The 17,620-nt window shown below is 37.5% G+C and overlaps 1 protein-coding gene across 12 annotated transcripts in view; it reads right to left on the bottom strand.

Moving 5' to 3' along the window:
• TTC7B (tetratricopeptide repeat domain 7B) overlaps positions 1-17,620 on the bottom strand; it is a 318,583-nt gene that overhangs the window by 146,607 nt on the left and 154,356 nt on the right. For all 12 annotated transcript variants that reach the window (XM_021000269.2, XM_078151432.1, XM_078151433.1 and 9 more), the window contains 4 exons: positions 7,211-7,294; positions 6,284-6,388; positions 4,421-4,538; positions 2,586-2,643 (listed from right to left, as the gene is read on the bottom strand). In XM_021000269.2, the coding sequence (XP_020855928.1) occupies positions 2,586-2,643; positions 4,421-4,538; positions 6,284-6,388; positions 7,211-7,294 (365 nt within the window). The remainder of the gene's footprint in view (positions 1-2,585; positions 2,644-4,420; positions 4,539-6,283; positions 6,389-7,210; positions 7,295-17,620) is intronic.

Genomic DNA, 17,620 nt, shown 5'->3' with positions numbered 1-17,620 from the left:
CAAATAAGTTCATGACTTATCGGTAAGTGATAATAATAACCATCTTTACCCATTACCAAGTAAAACATTAGCAAATTATCCTATGAAGTAAGTGTGTGGAGATAAAAGGAGATCAGGGCCTCAAAACCATACCCTGAGTTCATCAGATGCCTGCAAACATACCACCTACAATCAGGACCTCTGTCCTAATCATGCCTTGTTTTGTCAAACAACAAAAGTGTTTAAAAAAACTAGTATTTATGTAAAACAGTAAACCTATATCTAAAGAATCTTAAATAGGGTCATTAATCAATCCGAATTTTTCTCTAAAAAGCACATGCAAGCAAGCACATTTCAAGCTTTTATTTCTCTTGATTTTGCTAATGAATCAAACTGCTCCCTTTAATTTTTCTTCACCCCCTTCTTTGCTCCCCTCACCTAAAAACGGAAAAATATTAGCAATGCCAAAGCAAACTGCTCTTCTTGTTGAAGGGTTAATGTATAAGATCTCCCCTAACCACAGTCCAACCAAGGGACAAGGAACTTCTCTAACGTATTGTTCTGGGATTTGTTTCGGCCCAGACCCACCTTGGGGAACTATTCCTTAAAAAACAAGTCTTGAGGTAAACATCCAGGGACTTGGCCAGTTCTGGATATTGATCCGAGACATTTTTGACACAACAAAGATTGTTCTTGAGGTCAGAGAGTTTCGGCCAAAACTCTCAGGTCCTTAGGATTAATCACCTGATCCTTGGGTCTTTCTTGGGAAAGTGGCTTTGGGAGTCTCCCTTGGAGAGGACGTTCTCTCATAGGGACTTTCCCAACCCAAACCCTAACAGATGTGATACAGGCCTCTGCCAGCCAGATGTTCAGGAGTTGGCGCTTCCCTGGATTGGTGAGGTATTTCTTCTTCTTTATCTCTCTATCTTTCTGTTAATAGTCTTTGCTTCTAACGTAATCACATTTATGTGCATGTATGTTTATGATTATTATCATTATTAAATCATTTAAGTTAAGAATAGTGTGAATGTGTCGTTGTAGGTACAGATCCGAACCCGTGAAACAAATTATAAGTGCTGTGCAGACCATAACACCTTCCTGTTACACTTGTATATACTCTGAAAAGCCTTTAATTATCGTGTACCTAACAGCCTCAAAAATCAAGACCCTGATGAAAAGGAAGGGCCACTCAAAAGGGCCTAAGTAGTCCATTAAACAAAAATTATTATGTAATGTTGTAATCTATGTATAAGGACATAAATTTACTTTAAAGCTATAAGCATTACATGAAAGGGAGAAATAAATAAAGGAATGTAAACCAGCTTTACAGTCTCTGCTCACACTCAGAGCTAGCAATTTAAGCTGGATAAGCAAGCACTTCATGCTTTTTAGACAATCTTAACAACCAATCACCTGGATCTTAAAATTAAAGTTAAAAAATGGTAGGTAAAGAATTGCCATTTTTGCAGATGAGGGAACTGGGGTTTAATGAGGTTGTTAAAATATTAAAATACAGCCATACTGATAACTATAAATATATTTAATTATATTTATTTAATATAGTTAATAAATATATTTATGACCATAAAATATTAAAATACAGTCCTAGATAATATAATTTGCAAAGTAACTCTCCTATACCAGTGTACATTAAATCTTCCTTAATTCCAACTTCATTCCATACTTTTGATTCAAGTAAATTCAATGGACAAGGGAATGTTCTAAGTTGTGAGGAAAGCAAGACAAAAAAATGACACAATGAAGTTTGAATTCTACTGTAGTGTTCCGACATGATTATACAAGGTATGGTATGATTGGAGGTAAGGAAGAGATCAAGACAAAATGCTCTAGGAAAAAAATCAAGAATAGGAAACACCCAAACCTTTCAATTTCACAGACGAGGAAAATGAGGTTCGGGGAAACCAAGTGGAAAATCTGCCAAAGGTCACACAGGGAGTAAGTCAGTTCCTATTCCCATTTCCTATACACCAGACTGAGGGGCACCTGAAGGAGCTTACTGTCTACAGACAGGTTTAAGTAATGAGACCATAAATATATCCAAAATAACAGAAATAAAATTAAACAATTTTGTGGTGCAATAGCTAGATTGCAGCACACAGATCTGTAATTTATTTAATATATAAATAAAGAATGGTCACATGATTTTTCATAGATGTCAGTAAGGGCCTGAAAACATTTATTTAAGTCACTTAAAACAAAAACCTGTCTCCAGGTTTTAACAAAAAGAAATATATTTTAGAACAGGCTGGTATCAAAACAATTCCTTACAATCTTTGGCTCAATAATGACAAATGTCTTTAATAAAAAGATCACCACCTTGTATTCCCGCATACATGTCTCTGTGGAGATCCAAGAGCTTAATAACAAAATGCACCCAAATGAATAAACAGATTATGAATATGGATTCATACAGCAACAAATGATGAAGCAATTTTTAATACAATATGTTCTGTACTGTAGAAGACTCCTAAAGGTAAAAGCACTGTTTATATAATCTTTAAAAATATCTCTTCTTTTTTATACTTATAATAAGGTCTTTTCCCTCCATTATGTACAGCAGAATGGAAAGATTTACACCCACTCACCTCTGAAAAGCAAGAAGAGCCTTTCTCTGCAGGACCTCTTGCATCCCTCGCAATGAAGCTGAGAAAAGGATTTAGTCAGTCAGTGTGGTATGTAAAGGCAGAAAGCTGATATTATACACACAAAATCAATCGCCAAAAAAAAGTGTGTCAACCCACTTTTACTGAATAGCTAGCTACAAGGTATGCTAGGAACTGTAGGGAACAGAACAAGAATTTCATACCCTGCCTCTGAGGGCTTACAATATACTCAGGGAGATATGTTCTACATCTATAAGTCAACTATAGCACAATTCTGAGGCTTGCAGTGATACTGTGACAGACTTGACGGTCAGCTCCAGTAGCACATGGATATGTTCTACTTCCGAAGGGAAAGGCTAGTAACTCCAGAGAGATACGAGTCTTCCCTACTACATACAAACAGTTTGATTCATTAGAGGATTGTGCTACTGAGGACAAGATCACTAGTCAAAGTTCTATATGGACCAACTAAATTAAACTCTGTTTCATTGCCAAGAACAGCACCTCTAACATGAACTTAATTCCCTTAATTAGGAGACTGTAAATAGATCATTACAAACTCACCATGACTACTGAAAGAAAAAAGAAAAAAAAAACCTTAAAAATGTATCTTCTACTCATGGTAGGTCAATAGTTTCATAAAGAAACAACAAACTGATTAACAGTGCAGGACTGGGAAAGGATGTTTCACCAGAAAGCAATAAGAGGAATTCCTACGGGAACAAATTTAGAGCAAGAAATTCTTTAGGTATCAATCCAATCCCCACTGACTGAATGCCAAAGGGAAGAGGCAGAAGTAGCATGGTGCAAGCAGCTTTAAAATATATATAATTGCCCCTATGCCAAGTTCCCCATTTCATTTAGAGTCATAGAGTTTTGGAGCTGCAAAGGACCCTGAAGTCCATTGAGTCCAATTCCCTGTGAGGCAGGTAGGGCTGAGATTAACATTGCCATTTACAGGGTGAATAAGTGGCCATGGAACTAGAAGCTTGGCCTTCTGTCCAGAGCTCCTTCTACACCATCAGGCTGCTTTCTCTAATAACGCAGATGGAAGAACAGTTAAGTCCACTGAAACTATGTGTTCTGCAATATAAAAGAACAAAAATCTAAATCAATAACATACAAAATCCACAGGATATGTCATCTTTTGTGGAAGATAAATAATGGAAGGATTAAGAATAATTCTTAGAATAACCAAAATAAGCATTCCCAAAATGAGTTCTCTTATAAGTACATAATAAAACCAATAACATTTAAAACCCATGTTAGCTGTAATGAACACACCAACTTTTTAGAACATAATCTGAGACTCTTGTACTTTAGTTATAGCTAATTCTAAAGTCTGTATTCTGCTTGTTTCCAAAGACTATACGGTTTTGATTTTCTACTGTTACATGTATAGTTAAACTTATGTGACATAAATAGTTGCTGGTGAAGAGGAAGGGCAATCATTGTTTAGACATAGGAAGTTTACTTAAGGAGGTGAGACACTGTTTTAAATCACCATCTTTGAAGCACTGAAACAACCCATTCCATAGAGAAACCACCACACTATCTTTGTGTAAGAAGTTGAGTTGGATCTGGCCCCTAGCCAGGCTCATATCTCCAAACTTAAATATAACCTAGCCCACTTGTGATGATTGCCATGAGAATAAAGGAGTCTACGAAGATGCAGCCCAAGTATCCTACCCTTCTTTTACATGTGGGAAGTCTTTCTTTCCTCACTTATGGAATCATCTTCTCAAAGATAGCAACACAGGATGCAAGAGAGTAACTCTTAAGTTAAATACTCCATTCCTGCCCCCACTTAATCTTACCATCAGTGGCCTGCAGACTGTAAGTAAGTCCCAAAGCTAGGTAACCTTTGGCTTTGAATTCTGATGTTTTCTCTCCCATGTCAACTACATTTTTGGCAAAATTTTCAGCTTCTTCCAACTGGAAAAGAAGACAAGTTTAAAGATACACATAATTTATCCTACTATCTGAGATCAGTTTTTCATATAAGTTCCCATGAGAATGTGTGGGTGAAAGCAGAAATTCATTAGATTACATTAAAAAATATATTAAGAGAAACCTCTAAACTCTGAGATCAGACTGTGGTCTCTCTTCTAGACCACTGTTACACAGGATGCTTACTCTGTTTTCTCCTTTTCTTCTTTAGCAATTAATATTCTTCTTGTCTCTCTTTATTGCTCTAAGAGCCATCACTGAGTCTCTTTCCATGTCTCATTCTATGACTCTCATCTCCAATATTCTCTCAAAAAGTTCATTCTACCTTTCCAAATGATATTATTTATAGTTCCAAATAACAAAAGCCATTGGCATGTTTTTAGGGTTTTTCTTTTGCTTATTAGTAGCAAATACATAGATTCTCTTTCATCTGATATGCTAAAGATTATTTAAAAAGTACTCAGATGTTTCTATTTAATACATTCACATCCATTCATTCAAAAGACATTATTAAGTACCTACTATATATAAGATACCATTTTAGGCAATGCAGGAGATACAAAGATATATAAGATAAAATGATGGCTTTCAAGACATTTATAATCTAGTAGAGATAATAAGATAATAACAACACAGGATAACATAACAAAAATTCCAATAGGCTAAATACACAAGAATTCAAAGTGCTTTTCTTATAGGGGGGAAAAAAACCAATGACAACATTTACAGAAGGCAATATAACAGTTTCTCCTGGAAACCTGAATTTTCAAATTCAAATAGAGCCTAAAACTCAAAAATTCATTTAAGTTGATTCTATTTCTTCACTTGTTCTGTACTGGAACCACCTATATCCAACATTCCTTGGGCAGGTAAATATAGGTCGTATGGGTCAAAATCCTCTATCTGCAGAAATTAACACAGCTTCCTGGAAGCCATGCTTTTCTAGTGAATGTTTTGTCTTTGAAAATATGATCTTTTGCTACATCTAACCAGTCAGAACTTAAATAGCTCAAAGATTAACTTCTGTTATGTTTTCCCTTCTATTTCTAAAACTGGATACACTGAAAAATCAAAGGAGTTAACAATTTGGCAAAATCTCCCTTTGAGCAAATTTTTCTTACTAATGATCTTTGAGATGAAAAAATTAATCACTCAACCAAATATGAACCTGACAAGTTCCTATCATTAGGAACCTCTACAATTAGCACATGAGCTTTCTGTTTCTATTTAAGGGACGGAATTTTAGAAATTTACACAACTGCACTGTACCTAAGTATAATTCAATAAACATTTGAAGAATGTCAGCATAGAGACCTTTGCATTTAATAAATGTTTGCTGAACTGAAATGAAAGGGAAAAATAATGTAGAAAAGAAGTAGAACCTGTTTTCACACAAGTTCAGCATGCTTTACACAAAATCCAATAAATGAACATTCAGATTTGTGCCACAAGTAAACGAGGAGGTGATGATTCACTTTTTAAAAAAGGATTCACCAAAGGATTCCTTTAAACACTAACCGTATTTGAAACATGAGTCAATGTGTAAAATGTTTACTTATATGCTACTTTTAAGTAGCATCCCTATTGCATAAAGTGAGATTCACTTCTGAGCAACCGTTCTAATACTTCATTGCTACAATATTTTTCAGCTAATGTTCCTGTGACTATAAAATAACATGCTGAAATAATCTTTAAACCCAATAAGGATTTTAAAGCACTAACTGACTTACCCAATGAAGGGAACCCATACACAACTTTGCAGCCAGGAGAGGAATGGTAGCATCATCAGGTTTCAGACGGATACATTCTTTCAGAACCTTTACAGCACGAGCAGACTTGACAAAAGAGGAATATTTCTGTGAAACTCAATTACAAAATTTGTGACAAAGACACAAAACAAATCTTTGGGGGAGGGGGTTATGTTTATTAAAATACTCCCTAATTATATTGTAACTTCTGATCAAACGAACAAGCAAGCCCTGCAGAGACTCTCCTCTACCACCATTTTTTTTTTTACTACCTCTAATACATGCAGGGCATTGCAGCTTCTGACAGAAGTATGGGAGAACAAGAGTAGAGATGACAGGAAAATCTTCACTGGAATTATTTCAGTTTCACTCCTTTTAACGAGATAAGAACTGAACACAGAAGTGAGTTTATATTTAAAGGGGGAAAAGATAACATCTCATTTATCATTCACCATAGCAAGGTTTTGGCTAATTTTCCCTTAAATATCCAGGCAATCCTCCACCTCAGATGACCTTATGACTCACAGAACATGGATAGAATGGGTCAAAATGAAACAGTCAACTGGATTTTCCCTTCCAAAAAGTTTATCCTCAATCTACTTCACTAGACCTTAAAGGATCAGCTCGAGTATTTGGCTTTGTGTTCAAGACTCACATCTTCCTCCCAAACTTTTACTGTTCAAATGGGCTAGGAAAAGGCCCATTCCAGAGGATTATCCTCTCAATAACATCATTCTGTGTTCCCCCAGATAAGCAAAACAGGCTGGTCCAATAGCTTCAACTGTTACCTTAAATATGACTCTCAATATTTGGTTTTCACTTCCATAAGATGTAAATTAATCTCTGGCCATAAATTCTCCAGCACTAACTGCTGAAATTGAGAACTGTACACACAAGAGGGTAACTCACTTTTCCTGCAGCCATCAATGACAATGCAAACTGGTACCAGAGGTGGAACTCCTCAAATGCAAACTTCATAGCTCTTTCTAAACACTAGTTTGAAAAGATGAAAAAGATAAAAACAAAAATTTATGAATGTGGAGATAATGAACTGGTTTCAAAGCACACCTCTATAAGGAGTGTCCTGAACATTCCATAGGTGAATCATGCTTATATTCTAAAACTTCTGTAAATACTGGATGGTAAACTATGAAAACAGACCCTAATTCACTTAATTAGAGAGTTACCTAATTGCCAGGAAAATCAGGACTCAATTTACTGCCTCTGACACAAACCAGTGATATCAGCCTAGGCAAGTCAGTGGGGGGAGGGGGGGTAGTAGTGGGGAGTGGGGTAGGAAGGACAGATAATCTGCAGACCATGTGCTGATCAGCATTAGAAGAAGTGTCCTTACTGGGAATTTTCCCCCAACCAAAGCAATTACAGGCCTGGCTTAAAAAAAGTTACACATAAACTGAAATCGACCAAAAGCATTTGGTGTTGTTGCATTAGGTAAAACAGGTTCCTGGGGGGAAGCTAGGTGGCTGCAGTGGTTAGAGTGCTGGCCCTGGAGTCAGGAGGACCTGAGTTCAAATCCAGCCTCAGGGCAGGTCACTTAACCCCAATTCCCTCATTTAAAAAAAAGAAAAAAACAGTTTCCTGCAAAGGAAAAAATCTGATTCGTGGCACTGGAAGCCCCAAGTTCAAGTTCCCACCCTGTCATTTACTAACTTTACAATCTTAGGCAACTCATTTCACTTTTCTGTTATAAAAATGATGGCATTTGGCTGTACTCATCTTGTTGGTAAGTTGGTAAGCTAGGTACCAAGTATCTAGCACTACACAAAAGCAAATTATCTTTATTCTTATTAAGTATATACAGTGTACACTAGCTGCCTTCAGGTCTCCTCTCTCTCCTCAAGCCTTTGCAATTTGGCTTCACATCTCCATTACTCCACTGAAACTGCTTTCTCCAAAGTTACCAATGATTTCTTAATTGCCAGATCTGATGATATTTTCTTAGTCTTCATTACATGCAACCTATCTTCGACATCTGATAATGCTAACCACTCTCTCCTCCTGGACCCTCTCTTTTCTCTGGGTTTCATGACATCATTCTCTTCTGATTCTTCTACTACCTGCTGAAATACCTGCTGAACTGCTATTTCTTAGAAGTCAGTCTCCTTCGCTGGTTCATCATCCATATAATGCCATTGTGGGTATTCCTCAAGGCTCGGTCCTAGCCCCCTACTCTTGATTCCCTATACTGTCTTTGGTAACTTCTTCATCCCCTGAGCTCACATCAACACTTGTCTACTGAACATGTCAAACAGGATGTCACTGAGACATCCTAAACTTTAGTACATCCAAAAGAGAACTCATCTTTGCCTACAATCCCACTCCTCTTCCAAACTTCCCTATTCTTCCAAAGACACAACAATTCTTCCAGTTTCCAAGGTTCTTAACCTTGGCATTATCCTTAACTCCACCCAATCACTCATTCCACAGATCCAATCTTACCACCTCCTGTCATTTTTACACCTACACAAAATCCAGCAACTGATTTTTCTCTCTATTTCACCCTGACCTAACATTAGGTCCATGTCACTTCTTGCTTAGCTTACTGCAAAAGCCAACAAACTATTCTCTTTGTCTCAGTTCTCTCCTCACTTTGGTCCAGCCTCTATACTGTGGCTAAAGTTATTTTCCTTAAGTGTAGATATGACTATGTGACTCCCCAACTCGACCGACACCAGAGGCCCCCTGTTGTCTCAAGGATATAACATAAACTCCACTGCTTAGCTTTTAAAGCCCACCACAAGTTGACTGTAATGTCTCTCCAACCTTGCTGGACATGACGCTCCATGTCACATCTCTGGGCCTCTGCAGTAGCTTCAACCCAAGCTGGGAACATCCTTCTTCCTCATGTCCAGCTCACAGAAGCCTTCTTTTCTTTCAAAACACAGCTCAAGCACCATCTTCTGATTCCCCCTAGACTGCTACTGTTCTTCTGAAAATACCTTATATTTAACTACTTTGTATTTATACTCTCCTATTCATTCTATACTGGAGAAGGAAATGGTAAACCTCTCCAGTATCTCTACCAAGAAAATCCCATGGACAGAAGTCTACAGGGTCAACAGAGTTGCACAAGGCTGAAAGAATTAACAATTCATTCTGTCTATACTTATATAGGTACTTGTATTCTTGCCTGTTATAATGTAAACTCCAAGTGAATAGGGATTGTTTCAGTCATGGAATCTGTATTTGCAACATTTACCACAGTGTCTGGTACACAGGCGATAATTAATAAATGATTGATTAAGTGCATTGTTCCCAGAACTGTCTCAGGCTTTCAAGAATTACATGGTGTTTTTTTTTTCACTAAAAGAACATATAACCTAACTTTTAAAACTAGACTCTTTTTTTAAAGAGAAAACTGTAAAGAAAATTCATCAAACAGAAAAATCATCATGGACTTGATATTATAAGATCACTGGGGGCCTACCACTGCTACATGAAGGTTTCATGGAAGAGGCATCTTGAGCTCAGTTGTAAAGTAAGCATAAGATATGTTCTCTGGAGAGGAAGAACAGTGGTAAATTCATCTTGGGGGAATCAAAGAACCCCCAGGGTTCTTAATGGTTATCTAATCCAAATCAAACTTGAAAAAAAATCTCTCTAACATACACTAGACAAGTGGTCATCTCACCTTTGCTTGCTATCTTCCCGTGGCCTTATCACCTTCCCAGGCAGCCTATTCCAATTCTAGATAACACAAATTCTTAGAAAGTTTTTTCTCATATCAAGCCTTAACTTTCCTACTTGCAACTTCCTCCCACTGCTCCTCGTTCTGCCTTCTGGAGGTAAGAAGAAAAAGCTTAATTTTTTTCAGATGAAAGGTCTTCAAATATGTGAAAACAGCTGTTGTGTCCCTCCTAAAACTTCTCTTCTCCTGGATAATTATGCTCAGTTCTTCCAACCAATCTTTGCATAAGCTCAAGTCTCTTTACTATGAGGCTTGCCCTCCTCCAGACATCCCCAGCTTACCAATGTCTATCCTGATATAAACTACCTAGTAATAAACCCCAGACGTGGTCAGTCAAAGGCTGGGCTAGCATTTGCTTACAGAGATGCTATGCCACGTAATGTGGTCTAAGATGAAATTAGTTTTCTTTTCTTTAATGCTGCAGTTTATGAAAACAACCACCTTTTTTTCAGATATTCTAGTTCCATCTTGGACCTGTGAAGTAGATCTTTTGAAACCATGTGTAAAACTTTTCCATTTCTTTCTATTAGCATGGAAACGGAGCACAGGGATAGGGAAAGAGAATGAAGAAAGGCACAGAGGCAGGAATAATTCTGGCAAAAAACCAAAACTGAGTCTAACTCAAGCAGGGGGTGCACGTTAGGAAGAAGTGAAAATACATGTGGATGGATAAGGAAAACATAGTCAATGGAGGGCTCTGAATAGCTAGACTGAGGAGTTCAGATTTGGTCTCAAACAACACAGAGCTATTACTACAGGTTCTTAAACAGCAGTAACACATAGAAAATAGGAGAAAAGTGTGCAGAATGATCTGGACAAAGGGAGCACAGAGGAATGATCTGGGTATGAAATGATAAGAGTTTGGACTAGGATAGTGTGAGCAGAATCAGAAAAGAAGGGCCAAAATAGAAATAAAGAATAGACATAATGTGGAAGGTCACTGTGGATATGAATGGTAGAAAGGACTCAAAAATGGTGGAGCCCCGATAAAAACTGGGAGATTGGAAAGGAGAGCCATTGTAAAAGAGGAAAATAAATATTAATCAGTCTTAATCTAACAATAACCCTAAAATAATTCAATGTTATATACCCATTAAATGACTTAAATATATATCTGTGTTAAAAGAAAAATATTTTGTTTTTTCTTCCTCTTTTCACTAGTTTGAGCAATATATATCAACTGTTTTCCTTATAAACAAAAGGAGAGCAGTCATGCAAACAGTCTGTTCTGAAAAAAAAAACTAGATGCTAAAAATAAGTGTGCACACATATTTCCTTTTATTCTAAGAGGTAAAAGTTAGTATAAAACAAAATTTGCCAAGTATTTAATTTAGGCACAGCACAGAAAGGACCAGAGACAAGCCTTGCTCCACACTCCACACCCTCCAAAGAAATGTATCATTTAGCAGGGGAAAAAGAACACAAACATATATAAACACTTAGCACAGGATTCTACATAAATAAAATCGATTTAAGGCATCCTGTCTCTAACACAGAGTGGCTATGTGACCCTGAATAAGTCACAATCTCTCAATGTATCTCTAAGATTCTAAATTACAAGACAGTTGCCTATCTATTTTGGTAGAGGGAGTCCTCACCTAGGGTTTCCCTACTCCAGTGAATCAAAGAATCACAGAATTTGATAGCTGAAGGGACCTCAGCAGGTGTACAGGCCAACTCATACACAAAGGAAACCCATTCTATGACATTCATGACATATGACTGTCTATCCTCTGCCTGAAGACCACCCCATCTTGAGATAAGCCCTTCTACTTTTGGATAGCTCCAGCTGTTAAAAAGTGGTTTCCCAACATCCTAATTCGGCTTCTTTGAAATTTCTACCCATTGTTTCCTGTTCTGACCTCTGAGGCCAAACTGAACAAGTCTCCCTTCTCCATATCACAAATTCTTCAAAAACCTGAACATAGCAACTATGATTTCCCTCCCCCACTCAGTATCTTTACTCCCATCTAAACATGTCTAGGTCCTTCTTTTTTTCTTTTTTATTCTTGGGGGGGGTGGAAAATGTCAGATTTTATTATTACCCAAAAAAAAAGAGTTAACCAAAAGAATAGCAATAACTATTGATCTGCACACTTAATTTCCCATTTATACAAGCTCATTATACATTCACTGAAAGCATTCTTGGTGAATGTATGAAGGGGGACAGGCAGATTTCCACTACATTTCCGGCTACAAAATCTTCCATTTGGTATTCAGAGCCCTTCATAACCTGTCTCATCCCTACATTTTCTTAAACTGAATTTTACTTTAGACTCAAACACCAGAACACAAATACAGAATAGAGAAAAGGAAAAAATATATATCATAAACTTAAATATTGGAACTTAATTACAAAGGAAGAAAAGGAAAAAAAGCATTGTCGTGCATAGCAGAACACAGGAGAGGATTCAAAATACATAACGATAAATTTTCATTTCAAGAAAGCCTGTATGATGCTACACATTGTGTCAAGAGCTGTCCATCTTTTCTTTCCTTCCTTGTAAGTTTTCTTTTGTTCTCTGCTGTGTACTTTTTTTACTTTGTTCTTTTTTTCCCTCCCCCCTCCCCAAGGCTACAAATGGGCATTTACATATTTCTCTATAGCTATAGATATGCACATGTACATATATATACATATATATTTACATATATAGACATATACGTTCCCAAACAAATTCTACTCCTGATCTTTGTTTTTATGTTAGTGCATATCTTGTTTCCTATCCCTCCTGACTCCCCTACTTTCCTTCTACCTGCTACCCTGCCCTTCTATACTTAGCCCACCCTCCCTCCCAGCATCCCTCCCCTATCCTGTTGCCATAATTCTAAACACCCTTTTATAGCCCCCTATAACCTATACCCTCACCCTCCCCTCTAGAGATCCCTCCCTCGTCCTCTCCCCCCTCCCTATCCCCTCACCATTTTATTTCTTCTAAATTTGCATATGTATTGTTCCCTCTTAAAACCATTCCCAATGAAAGTAGGTTACCAGAACTATCAGCCCTCCTCCCCCATCTAAACCCCCTATATCGATTCTTCCTCTTGAACTTCATTTGTATGAAATAATTACTCTTTTTAGCTGTTCCTAAATGGTTTTACTTTTTAAAGTCGTATCATACCCAGGTCTACCCCAATCTTTCTTATGAGCTACCCAATTATTGATAAGAATCTTAGACATCCATTTTACATTTACATATATGTAAAAAGTAAATGGTCTGCCCTTATTGAATCCCTTGTAATCAGTCTTTGGGTCCTTCAAACAATCCTATGTCATGATCTCAAGGTCATGTACCATTCTGGTTTCCCTCCTCTGGATACCAGCTGACTAATGTCCTTCTTTAACTATTGTGCCCCAAACCGAATATAAAAGTCCTGAGGTGTGACAAGGGCAGAGTAGAGTAGGATTATCAATCTCTATGATAATTATGACCCTCCTAATACATCCCAAGACAGTACTGGGTTTTTTTTTTTAACAGTTCCATTACTTTGGCCATTCCTCTAGAGGTTACAATCCCACTTAGATCCTTTTCAGGGTGACTTCTGTCTATCCATGCCTCCCCCATTTCATTTGTGGAATTTAGTTTTTATGTTCAAGTGAAAGACTTTACATTTATCCCTATTGAATTTCATATTATTAGACTAAGCCTCATGCTCTAGGCTATCAAAGATCTTTTTGGATCCTGACGCTCATCCAGTGTACTGAATGAGAGCTCTATCTCCCACCTTTGTGTCATCTGCAAATCCGATGAGCCCATCACCTAAACTTTTATCCAAGTCACTGGTTAAATAAACAGCACAGGACCAAGTACAAATCCCTAGGAAAATCCACTTAGAGACCTCCAGGCCTACTTAGTGCCTATCACACACTAGACATTGTGCCAAGAAAAATTAATACGGTGCAATCCTACATTCAAGGCTTTTAAAATCAAGGGGTTGTGGTGGGGCAAGAAAATAAATTAAACTATAGATTCAATCATAAAGGTAAAGCAAAGTCCCTCAAAAAAGCATGAGAATTCAAGGAGAAAAAGATACCTTCTGGCTGAGGGAGACCAGGAGGTGATTGATGCCAGCAGCCCTGAATGAGCAGCAGAAGAGGGAGAAAACCAGGACTTTATTATCTGCCGCAGCATCACACACATCTGGGTCCAATCATGGGGGCAGTGACAAAGCTGCTGTAGGCACAGCCTAGGAGAATGGGAGTGGAGTGACGATGGCACCATGAACCAAGGTCACGGTTATCAAGAGAAGCAGACTCGCAGAAGTCCTCCCTGCCAAGCTCAAAATCTCCTGCCACAAGTGTAGCAGTAGAGGAAATGGGAAGCTAGTGTGATTATTGTTGTTATTATCATTATTACTAATAACAATGATAACATTAAAAGTTATACAGCACTTCAACGTTCATAAAACACTGAACATTCATGATTATCTTTGATCCTCACAACAATCCTAGGAGGTAGGGGCTATTGTTAACCCCCAGATATAGATGAGGAAACTGAGGCATCTAGAGGTTAAGTAACTTGCCTAGGGTCCCTCAACTAATAAGTGTCTGATACCAGATTTGAACTCAGGCCAGGCCTATTCACAATAATCACTGGCATCTCTCCTGATGTTAGGAATCCTGAGTCTAGCGCTATTGATTCTAAGGCATCTCATCTACAAAGCAAGGCTGAGAAAAACAAAGTAACTCCTGCATTCATGTGGGTATTGGGCATCCTTCTGTGTCATTTTAAACTTGTGGTCTCTGCCCACAGGATCTATTATCCAAGGAGTCTGTCCCATCTATCCACGTTCTTGCTCCCTAGAGGAAGCAAACATGTCAGTCTCATCTCTCCACAGATGGTACGAAAGCTGAGGATTCAGGCTAGTCTTTTTGAGCTGGGTACTGGAATAAGCCTGTGGTGAGTAGCAGCCCCAGGACAGGGTGACCCACAGGATGGCATAAAAGTATCAACCTGAGCTTCTCTCTCTCTCATCAGGAGAGTACATGATCATGAGCAAGGAAACAGCACCCCAAATGGACCTGAAGGAAGGGAAAAGTGTCAATGGTGAGGTACAGGAATCTATTTTAGGCATAGGACCACTGTGGTCAAAGGGTACAGAGATGCAAAAAGGATAGGACAATAGATATGTGGTTTGTGAAAGTTATAAATATGAAATAATCAAGGAAGACTCGACTCAACATATCAATAAACTATGTTGGTTAAAAAAATTCCACATCATACATGGGATATCAAAGGAATGAAATTTGTGAGCTGGGAGGAAAGTGAAGTTGTGAAGGTTGAGCATGAAAGAAAATAGAAAGATATTATATTTTCTTTCTTAAAGATATAATTTATTCCCAGAACTTAGCATGCAGTGCTAGAGCACAGAGGTGGTATTTAATAAATGTTTATTCATTGCCTCATTAATAAAAGCAGACTTTTAAACTGATCACAGGAGTTTTTTGCACTACTCCACAAAATCCTCCTGACGCCTCATTATTGAAGGGAGGCGGGCCTGCTTCACCTGTTGGCTATACCAGCCAAAAGGCACAAGCCCTCACAGCTCCATTGTTCTGGAAAGGCTTCGAGCACAATCCAAGGGACAGGTTAACTCAGCTAAGTATGGAAAGGCTTCTCACTAGGAAGCTAGTTTCCTGGTGACAGATTCTTTAGCCATGGCAACCATTAAGAGCTTTATGCAGGACAATTTAGAACAAGGAAAGGTTAGACATTGGGATCACTAATTAAAACAATATATAAAACAAGAAACAACTTTACATAAAACCCTTACTATTTAATAAAGTAACTCAAAACAAATTCTTAGAAAGCAAGAAATGAATTTGGTTATTTATTAGATAATCTTTTTAGTTCAACTCTTTGATTACCCATTTGTGTTTTATTATAAGACCCTGGGCTTTCCAACTTTCCTCTTTGACCTTTGGGCTAAACTCCTACATGTGGTATCAGGTTTTTTCCCCTATTCATTTTGTTGCTGACTCTGAAAAAATAAGGAAGGTGGGGTGGGTATCAAAAGGAGGATACTCCTATACTGTAGGGGGACTGTACTGGAAACAAGAGTGGACTGAAAACCCAAAGAGCTGGGTCTGAGTCTTAGCTTTGCCACTCAGTAGCTGTGTGAACCCTGCAAATCACTTCATTTTGCAAATGGAAATAATATCACCATTCAAGATGCGAGGTTCAAATCAAATAATATATGCGAAGCGTTCTGCAACCTTTAAGATGTTGTGTCAGGTATTACTATAATTTTTTTAGCTTTTTAGTATTTTATTTTTCCCCACTAGGTATAAGCTAGGTTCTAAGCTACTATCCCCATAGGATGGGCAGGAAACCAACATTTTCTTTCTGTTCCGACACATACATATAAGAAAAGTTCATAGACATAGAAAATGGAGACTTAAAAACCAAAGGGCTAATCAGGATAGATTCCCAGGTTATTTAAAATATAACACTATGATAAAGCAATGTAGATGCAAATAAGACCGGAAACTTTGGGAACCCAAGAAATCTGTCCAAGAACAGCTTCACCTGGTAGAATCTGACCTACTCTGAGTATCTCACAATTCTGTCAACAACCTGGTGTGAAGTTATTTCAATAATCTGGATATGCGATAATAAAGACCTAACAGAAGTCATCCACTACGGGAATGGAAAAGAATAGGTAGATCAGATGAATACTGTAGGAAGAATCAGCAGTATACAATGGATTAGATATGGGAGGGTAATGGTCAGAAGAATCAAATAATTTTAACTTCATAAGTTTAGGGAGGGAGGAAATTGGTGGTTCTACCAATGATAAAGGTAAACTAAGGAATACCTGTTTAAGGAGGAACACAATAATTTCAGTTATCTAAGACATTTTAGTTTCAAGTGTCAGCCACTGAAATGGAAACAGAAGAGTAGAATAAGGGTGAGGGATCAGAATCAGAAATACAGATTTAAGAGTAATCAATGAACAGATGATAAATTAGGTAACAAGAGAAAAGCAGGATTATTACTAACATGAAAGAAATCTATTATCTGCAATTAGACCACTGTCACATCTTTAAATCAGACATTAACATTAATAACATAATTATTCAATAGAGTCCTCAAAAAGCAATAATTAAGACTTTAATTAGTACTTAATCACTTGAGTAGTGGTCAAAATGTCACTTTGAAAAAATCTGTTTGCTTTTTATAACAAGAAGCTAATTCACTTGCAATTTATTATTTTGGCTTGCATAAACCCTGCCAGCTTCAGGGGATCCAAGAACGGGAAGCTGGTCTGATGTTAAAAACAACAACAACAACAACAACAAATGATTTAGCAATTACCTCCCTGGCACACAAAATCCAATTACATGAACTAGGAAAAGTCAAAATCTCTTTTCTGAATTCAAGGATCACAGGGGAAAAAATTCACCAAATATGTTTTGAGTGTAGTACAGAGATTGACTGAGGTTAAAACCCATCACTATGAAGAACAAACTATCTTTATCATGTAACTACATGGACTAACAGATCATTTCCTTAGGAGTTACAAAATGAACCCATTACATGTTAACACAAATAACATATTTTTATGAAAAATAATTAATTTTCAAAATAAAAAAGCAGTGAAAAGAC

Source organism: Phascolarctos cinereus, unplaced genomic scaffold (assembly GCF_003287225.1).
Source record: "Phascolarctos cinereus isolate Bilbo 61053 unplaced genomic scaffold, phaCin_HiC Scaffold_3;HRSCAF=262, whole genome shotgun sequence".
Taxonomy (NCBI): domain Eukaryota; kingdom Metazoa; phylum Chordata; class Mammalia; order Diprotodontia; family Phascolarctidae; genus Phascolarctos; species Phascolarctos cinereus.
This window is presented reverse-complemented; position numbering and strand designations above follow the sequence as displayed.